This window comes from Protopterus annectens, chromosome 17.part0 (genome assembly GCF_019279795.1).
Source record: "Protopterus annectens isolate FY-2018-M chromosome 17.part0, PAN1.0, whole genome shotgun sequence".
Classification (NCBI taxonomy): Eukaryota; Metazoa; Chordata; order Ceratodontiformes; family Protopteridae; genus Protopterus; species Protopterus annectens.
The window spans coordinates 543,983,254-543,992,858 of NC_056751.1; the positions used below are offsets into that span (position 1 = coordinate 543,983,254).

Genomic DNA, 9,605 nt, shown 5'->3' on the forward strand with positions numbered 1-9,605 from the left:
ATCTTCAGATTTAGTTTCCCTGTGACTCAAGACTGGATTAAGCCGGTAGCAGGAAATTTATGATTGAATCAATGAATCTTATATCAAAATGAAGTCCTATAACTATATGGTTAAACCTTTTACTGAATACTCTTTTCCTGAAGTCTTGCATTTTTTGTGTGTGTGTGTGTGTGTGTGTGTGTGTGTGTGTGTGTGTGTGTGTGTGTGTGTGTGTGTGTGTGTGTGTGTCTGTATTATATACACATATAGATAGCCTTTGAAGTTGCTCCCACACTTGCCATTTCAAAACTGCTAGTTGAGAGACAGATACTCCCATATAAAATAAATAAATAGGCACTTCCCTTATGTATGACAAAGCATGTGTGATTTTTTATCATCTTCATCCCTTCAGGTATCTTTATGGATAATAAGCCTCCCATCTGTGCTCCAGGGGTGAGAGGTTGGCATAATGGTTAAGGTGTTTACCTTACAGACACAAGGTGCTTGGTCTGATTCTCACATGGGGTAATTGGTTAGGCTTAAAATGGCCCACAAGAGCAATTAGCCTAGTACTAATCTAGGAACCTATGAACCTACAACTTTATATCTGTCCAATGACATTTACTATAAATGGTGATTGCAAGGGTTCATCCGGTATCCCTCTTTATCAGTGGAAATAGAAAGCACAGAAGTAGGGTGGTCATTTGTGCTGCCAGTGATCTGAGTTCAGGAATAGGCTTGGATTGCCGGGATGTTAGCTGGGGAGGACAGTATGACATGACCAGCGGCTTGCTCTAATGTATCAAGAAGAGGGAGGTTTGCCTGTTCAACCTTTGATGGAGACCAGAAGTCATGCAGGTAGCCTGCCTGGGTTAGCTGCAGGATGTTGTGACATCACTACACTCTCCACTCACCAAGCTAGTGATTCTGACCAACTCCATATACATGAGGACTCTATAGGCTCCACATACTGTGTCAATAATGTGCTGTGAACATGAAATATGCTGTTATAGTCTGCATCGTCTGACTATTCACCTGTGTATGTTAAGATCTATAATGTGCCGTGATCATTAAATAATGCGGTTATAGTCTGGATCTTCTGAGACTCCACCTGCGTATGTTAAGAGAGAGTTCTGCTGTTCAGACTACTCTCCAGACCACATTGTAGCCACTTGATCTAGTGGTGTGCATATGTGTTGTTGTACATGGTATATGTCTGAATGTCTTGTGTAGTGGTAGTGTTACAGAAAGCATTTGTCTAAAGTAAAGTTTAAGGGTGGGGGTCAAGGTACTTACAAAGATTCCTCCAACTAACATACATTCTGATGGAGTTCCATCTATAATTCTCCAAAATCCATGAAAAAGATCATTCCTACAATGCCAAAAAAAATCTGTTGATAACACAGCCTATCAGAAAAAGGAACAGAGAGTATTTTTGTTCAAAAACAGCCAGTTGCATCACTCATTGTTATTTATCATGCAACCCTCATAAACCATTGCATTTATAAAATAACAGCTGCAAATGAGGATTAAAAAAGGATTACAGTCATGTCACTAACCAACACCAAGTTGTTCATTTGTTAATGAAATAGATACAGGAATACACTGACAAATGGTTATTATCTGTTACCCAATATAATTTGTTTCAATACATGAAAAGATTTAGCTAACCCGTTGTTCTGCAGACTAAAATAAAGTATTTAAATGTGAAGTGCCTAACAGCTTGAAAAGCTCTCACATACTTTGCATGGCCAGACAAACAACAGCCAAAAGCAAAGCGCATGTCTAGTCAGCGAACAGCTTTAAAAGCTGTCACACAGTTTGTTGTGTCTCACTTGTACTGTTTATGTTGCAGCATGGTGTGTGTTACAGTATTCAAAGCAACCTTTTTGTTTCTGATGCAGTTCTGTGGTAGCTGCTATCTGTGCCTTGGGTCAGTCCTCACTAACAGTAAGGTTCTTTTGCATGAGCTTCATTATAATGAGTCTATTTTTCTTAATTTTGGAGCATAATTAGTGCATAGGGCATATTACAGTTCTATTGCTAAAAGAGAATCTGAAAACAAATAGGAGTTCAGGGATATTAAAGGCAGTGGGATTATTAAAAGAGCTGTGAGGAAGTGAATGAATATTACGCCCTTTTTTACTAACATTGTTTTACTAAGCGCATTGTGCTTTACTTTAAAGGATTTGTCATACTATAATTTTTTAGATATATTCCTTTTGCTGTGAATCCGAAATACTGAACCTTGCCAATGAAATACCCTCATTCAAACTGGCTCTATGGTGCAGAGAGATAAACCACTAAATGCAATGTAGGGAATTGGTATTCGATTAGTGGGCCCATAACTGGGGCGTCAGACATGGAGTGAGAGGAGGGAAGAGACATGGCTCCCTCACTTCTCCTTGGGGAAGGGGGCTTGCACATGTTTGGGGAGTACATGAGTATGGTTAGATTTGTCCATGGAGACCACAGACATCACCTCTCATGCTTTGAGATTGCTGGGAGGATTTGCTAGCTGAGCTATAAATCCCTTGTGGATGTGAAGGACCCTCCCAACTTAGTCAACCCATTGCAGATCACACCTTGATCACCATAACTGAGCATGCACAGGGAGATAGGGATAAAACAAGGGAAAAAAAGAATCACTCTTGATGGCTGCCTTAATGATGACATCTTCCTTTTGACTTTCACCATAGTGGTGGGGAACAAATAGAATAATTGGTTGGGAAGGCACTGATAATAAGCTTTTTCCCGGTTAAGGGTCACCACAGCGGAACTCCGGTCCGCTAATGATTGGCAGTAGATTTTTATGTGCCGAGTTGCCAGCCCTGATGCACAACCTTCAACGAAGGTACGCCTATTCACGCATGTCTCCAACCAGAAGATGCTCTAGCTGAGAATCGAACAGGGACAATATCTTACGGTGAGGCGACAACGCTACCACAGCACAACCACCACAGTTAAGCAAACAAAGGAGATAACGTGACAAAAAAAACCCACATTCATGGCCAGGAACACATGACCATGATGTTGTCACCTACAATACAGTTTTAAAAAACTAATATAATAATCACCTGAATTTTTTATGACAAAAAGAGTGCTGGCAGACTCTCTTAGTAACATAGTAACTTATCATACATTAGAAGAATGGTAACACTATTTTTTATTTTATGAAGTTACCGGGTTTGGAATAAAACAATGGACAATCAGTTGTAAAAATAAGCACTTTCATTTTTATATATATAAAACACAAAAATGAAAGTGCTTATTTTTACAATCAATTGTCCGTTGTTTTATTCCAAACTTGGTAACTTAATTTTTGTTTTTTTATTTTGTTATACTAGATACTGTATCTAATTTCTAAAGCAGCCGTCTGTTTCTGTTTGTTAGTAAAGCTTATTATGTGGAAGTCTCACTATTGAAGGATTTTTTGCTTTTACATGTACATTTGGACTGCATTAATGAGGGTAGTGTTAGAGTCTCATCTTATTGCATATGACAGCAAACTAGTTTAAGAAGATTGAATTTCAGGTCTTCATTTAAAAAATATGTATTGATGGTTCCCATTCCATATATTCACTTGTAAATACTTTCTACATGACGGCTTAATATCAAAAAATGATGCTTTATATTGAGTAATATTGCTTATAAATTATTTTGTATTATATTATATTATATTATATTATATTATATTATATTATATTATATTATATTATATTATATTATACATTCTTATTGTAGGCTGCTACCCTGAGTGCCCGATGGATAAGCCTTTCTTTGATGAAGATACAATGCAGTGTGTGTCTTATGAGCAATGCGGTTGTTTTGATAGTGATGGAAATCGGTATCTGTTTGGATCGTCTGTGCCTTCTTCCAAAAATTGTGAATCATGGTATGTACAATATATACGAGTGTAGCGTTTACTTTATTAAGAAATTATAGCAATATAAGCCAAATGACAGGTTATAAGCCCGACCTATTTTTTCAAGAAATAAATGATTACAAAAATTCAGACACAACTGTAGTCATTTTCATTTTAGCATATATGTAGAGCAAATTACAACGTGCTTGAAGTCTGAGAATTTCCTTTCTGTTTGACAAAACAGCCATATCAACACCGCACAACCATTATTTTTTTAAACTGACTACAAATAAAGAAAATAATTTTTAGTGTAGCATATGCATAAATAATGTTTATTTAATCTATGCCTTCTGCATGCTTGCTGCTTATTCTTATCAGTGGTGAAGGGAAGTTGGAAAAGACAGCCCACCATGACAATCATGGGAGTGTGGTGTAACATCCAAGAGGCAATGCAATGTCATTACATATCCCACCCTACCATTATAGAGATATTTCTTTTCCTTTCAGTCTCAAATTTTCTAGCATAAAAACAAAGTAATCCTTTGCATATCTGCAATATTTATATCTGGTTTTTGACTGCGACTCATCTGGAGAGGGGACTGAGAGTCAGGGGCACAGGTGGGGGTAAAATATTAATAAATATACAAGTAGATAGTAATATTCACAGACTTTAGCAAACACCATGTATTGAATGGTTATCATCATGTCAGTTTATCTTGACTTTATTTCTAGGCACCTAAACACAAAGTTATTATCCAAAAGTGGATAACTTTTTTTTAAATTTTATTTGTTTTTTGCCTGAGTCAGTCCGGCTAAGCTAGTAACCTCTTTTCAGGTGGAGACCTGAGATGACATTTATACTACTACCATAATTTAACCAGATCATTGGGGAACTTCCTCTGTTCTTTTTATTAGGTGCTGTAGAATCTTTTACATCCACCTAAGTCCCCACCAACTCAGGCAGATGGAGGCTTGATTTAATGTGTCACCTGAAGGGCAACACACTCTGGAGTGCAACCCCCCCCCCCATATTGTACTGCAGTTTGATATGTAAATCAATTACTTGCAGTGGGAATATAACCCACAACTTTCTGATTTTAGCACCAAAGGCAAACCTGCTGCCTGTTGAGCCACTAATAATTTCATATAAGCAGGTCATGCAAACTTATTGCTTGGCACATATGAAATAAATTATCTGCTCAAATAGCAGGATGTACAGAGAAGTTGGAGACTGGGAGTGGACATATAAGAACCAGGGATGTTTTACTTAGTAAACAGTCGGCATTTGCAGAAAAAAACATGAAAATGCCATTTTTATTTTCCACAACAAAACTGAAAATTTCTGAAAAATAAAAACAATTATGCAAGAAACTTTGAAATTTTATGCAGATAGTAATTATGTTATTAACTTGTAACTTCAAAAACTGTTACTTCTCTTTTAGCATTTGCACAAAAGATGGAATCATCTGCAAATACAGTACAGAAGGTAAGTCAACTCAAAGGTTAAATGCTCTTATTCACATTTTGTTCTGCTCTTTGCTGTACAGATATGTAATTAGGATGCTCTTCATTTTCATGATACTGTAATGACATTTTTTGACACATAGATAATTGTGCTGTTGTAAAATACAGTGTACCTCTCACAATGAATGCAGTCATCACATAAGGCACATGCATTGTTTATACATTTAATCTGATATATTATAAGGATGTCTGCTATTCTAGTGGGCAGAATCTCACTTATGATGTATGAAAGGATAGCAAGAATTTGATGCCATAAGCCAAGTGTCCACCCTTTGGAGTGCTGGTGGGCAGAGGCATCCACCAGAGTCCATCTTCTTGTATGCGTTGACATAACATTGATGGCACCATAATGTAAATATAAATTCATGGGGCAGTACAAAGTGTTGTACCATCACCATCATTGCTATAGTGCCTTACAAGTAGCTCCCTCAGGACCTTAGGCTAGTTTGTAACATGCAGGCTAATTTTCAGAAGCCTGTAAAGCCTTTTTCATCAAGAAAGTAGCATATTATCAAGATGCAGCACTTTCACTGCTAGAAGGAAGCACTAACCAGTATCAAAGGGAGGTGCAAATGAGAAGAACACTGAAGAGCGCTTTATTGCTAGACAGATTTCTAAATTATATTCCCCCCTCTGGGTTCTTGTCTTATCTGGAAATGTCTACATTTCCATGTATTTTGCAATAGCTCACTTATTTTTCTGAACTGTGTGTAACACAGTACAAAGTCACTGCAATATTGTTTTCTGATGATAAATTACTGACACTTCATCAGTCAGTGTCGCCATTTGAAATGATAAGACACATCAGCCTTGTCAGTCAGTATCTGTAATACAAAGGATTCAGAGTGAAAATTTTGTCTGTTGTCAGCAAGCTCACTACAGGTTTAGCAGTGTGAGTTTCAGATCTGCTTACATTGTAGACATTCCAGACTATCACTAACTAGCCCACAGTACACTGCATGAGGAATGTATTTGTGCCATTGGTGACCCAAGCTCATTAAAAGCTTTGGCACTAGAGATGGTGGCCAGAGGAATGAGTGATCAGTATCTTTTCTTGAAAGACAGAGTTTGCAGAGATTCCTTTTTAGGAATGACACTTACTTGGGTCCAAAAAATAGATTCCAGGCATGTGCTGTCAGAGCAGAATAGGCCAAAAGGTCATTAGGGTGGTGCAAGTATACATATGTCCACACTTAGTATGGCTCCAATGCACACTGAAAGCATGCTTCCCAAAATGAAAGTAGGGATAAAACAAAAATTGGGGAAAACATAAAACCACAACTACATATTTGCATGTGCACATTTGGGAGGCTTTTATGAATCTTCCTCATCGATCTAAGTTTTACATATGGAACCTGTTTTATAGGTTTGCGTATCTAAATTGACTGCAACAAAATACATTCTATTAAAACATGCTAGATGTCTTTTAACATCAGTGCTAACATGCAAACATCAATTATACAATATCTTTCTCTATTTCTGATACGATAGAAAAGAATGCATGTAATAATGTTTGCAGTTTTATCATCTAATAATGTTTAAATTTTTTTGTCTGTAGCTTGTTATTGCATTTACAATAATGTAACATACCCATATGGCTCAGTGATTTACAATACCACAGATGGCACTGGAGGCTGCATTATAGCAAGATGTGGTGCCAATGGGACAGTTAACAGAATAATATATCCATGCCCTATTTCCACTACCATGCCACCTACAACCTATAGAACAGCGACACCCTCATCAAGTCAGATAACTGGTAAGCCTGCATTTCCATCATTTACAATGATTTTAGTGTCATATTTTCAACTTACTGTTTGTCAAATGAGTTCATATGTAAGAGAGCAATGATTTACAATGCTATTTGGTTTTCATTTCAATAATTATTGTTTTGCAGTCATCCATTTACTTTTCACATTTTTTATCTTGGCCAGATGTGCCACATTTTAAAAATGCTGATTTTTATTTTTGTATCATAAATAATATAAAATATCGACTGTCTCATCATATTGTCCTGTGATTCTTAGTGATATCCTACTATTTCTTATAGTCCTGCAGATCCCCAAATCAATTATAACATACGCCAAGCTATTTTGATGTTTCCTTTCACAGTATATACACATATCCATACCCATATAGCACAGGGAAATGTGCTCCAGATCAATAACTGGCACTAAACATAGTCAATTCTCTCCTTCTAAATCACTTTGGAATTTGTGACCATTTTGTGTACATTTTGGTTTTTATTTTTATTTTTTTTTTTCAGCGCCTAGTGCTCTGTATAGGCCATCCCAGATGATTCTTAGTTTGTTTTACAAATCTTTCCTAAAGCCAGGGTTCACTCCTGTTTTCTAGGGAATAACATTTAATCAAAGGGCTGGAATTAGAAGTATTTTTACATGAAAAGCCACATATGAGCTCTCAGTGGTCTTCCCAGTATTATAATAGCCATTTATTTTATAAGAAAGATGAATTAGAACAAAAGTATCTATCTTAGCTATCTATGTATCTATGTATCTATCTATCTGTCTATCTGTTTACCGAGAGATAAAAGCCAGGGGAGAAATAATTCACATTTAAGAACAGTTTTGACATATGTATATAATATATCTATATATATATATATATATATATATATATATATATATGTATATATATCTATATATATATATATATATATATATATATATATATATATATATATCTATATATATATATATATATATATATATAAAATGCAGGAATACATGAGAGAAAAAAACGACAATAACTAACACAAACCTCATTTTGGAATAGAGCGTGTAAATAGCATGCATGCATAGGTATATGCATTGTTAAACATTCATTAGAAACAGACAAAAGATATATATATATATATATATATATATATATATATATATATATATATATATATAGGATCCGTACTTATGCACAAATGTCAATTTCACTGAAAGTGAAACTGCCGATCATACATTCACGAAAGTGCTTTTCACCGAAAAAGCACTTTCGCAAAAGTAGGATAAAAAATAGGGGAAATCAGCGGGGAATGGCTGTTGCTGAGATCGGAGTACAGTGTGGATAATGGAATATTCCCTTTCCCCACTATAGTGTGATCTCAGAGTGAGAATATAAAAGTAGGGAGGTGTGGGGGGCACAGCATAAATGCTAGTTATGTGTTTTTTGTTTTTAATTTTTTTTTTTTTGTTTATTTTAAGGACTTTAGCGAAAGCGCTTTTTTGGTTAAAAGCGCTTTCGCTAAAGTGTGTTCGGTAGATGTGAATTCAGACTATTGAACTTTCATTCAACAGTATGAGATCCATGTATATATATATATATATATATATATATATATATATATATATATATGTATATATATATATATATATATATATATAGATATATATATATATATATATATGGCAAAGAGAGATATAATAGTGAAAAATATATTACCTGCAATTTCTAGTCACTGAAATTATGAAAAGAAGAGGCAGCTTAACTATGAAATATTAAAATGGGGGAAACTGATTCATAAAGCTTTTTTTTTCATATTTTATCCCTATCTACTCAGCCGGTCACTGTTCCGGTGATGTACAGTTGCATTTTTTTTCTCTAAATGTCTCATTGAATCTATAAGGAATAAAGGCTTTAACCATATGACCTGCCCAGCAGCCTTAATGCAAACAAATACACTGAATCAAAAACAGCAAAGGGTCTTTCTCTAGTGGTAAAAGGATGCTGGCAAAGGCACAGGTCTACCTGCTACATTGTAACCTCTTCCATATTAATGCCTTTCACCATCTCACCTGCCAAGCAGCCTTAACACAGGCAAATATGCTGAAGCAAAAACAACAAAGGATCTTTCTCCAGTGGTAAAAGGACACATGCAGAGGCACAGGTCTACCCACTGCATTGTAACCCCCTTCATATTAATACATTTAACCATCTCACCTGCCAAGCACCTTATGGCAAACAAATACACTAAACCAAAAACAGCAAAGGTCTTTCTCCAGCAGTAAAGGGATGCTCACAAAGGCACCAGTTTACATGCTACATTGCAACCCCTTCCATATTAATGTATGTTACTTGTTAATGTTATAATATTAAAACTCAAATACAATACAAGTATTATTTCTCTTAAGGCTCCTCATACATCACCAGAATGCACAGATTGTATAATAACAATTTACTCACCAATCTACATTAGACTGGATCCTAGTATCACATCCAGCCATTT

General features: G+C 35.7%; 1 protein-coding gene across 1 annotated transcript in view; it reads left to right on the forward strand.

Moving 5' to 3' along the window:
- Positions 1-9,605, forward strand: part of LOC122791457 (mucin-2-like) — a 508,385-nt gene that overhangs the window by 356,716 nt on the left and 142,064 nt on the right. Inside the window, exons 29-31 of the mRNA XM_044059202.1 lie at positions 3,724-3,874; positions 5,287-5,330; positions 6,927-7,127. Coding sequence (XP_043915137.1) covers positions 3,724-3,874; positions 5,287-5,330; positions 6,927-7,127 — 396 coding nt within the window. The remainder of the gene's footprint in view (positions 1-3,723; positions 3,875-5,286; positions 5,331-6,926; positions 7,128-9,605) is intronic.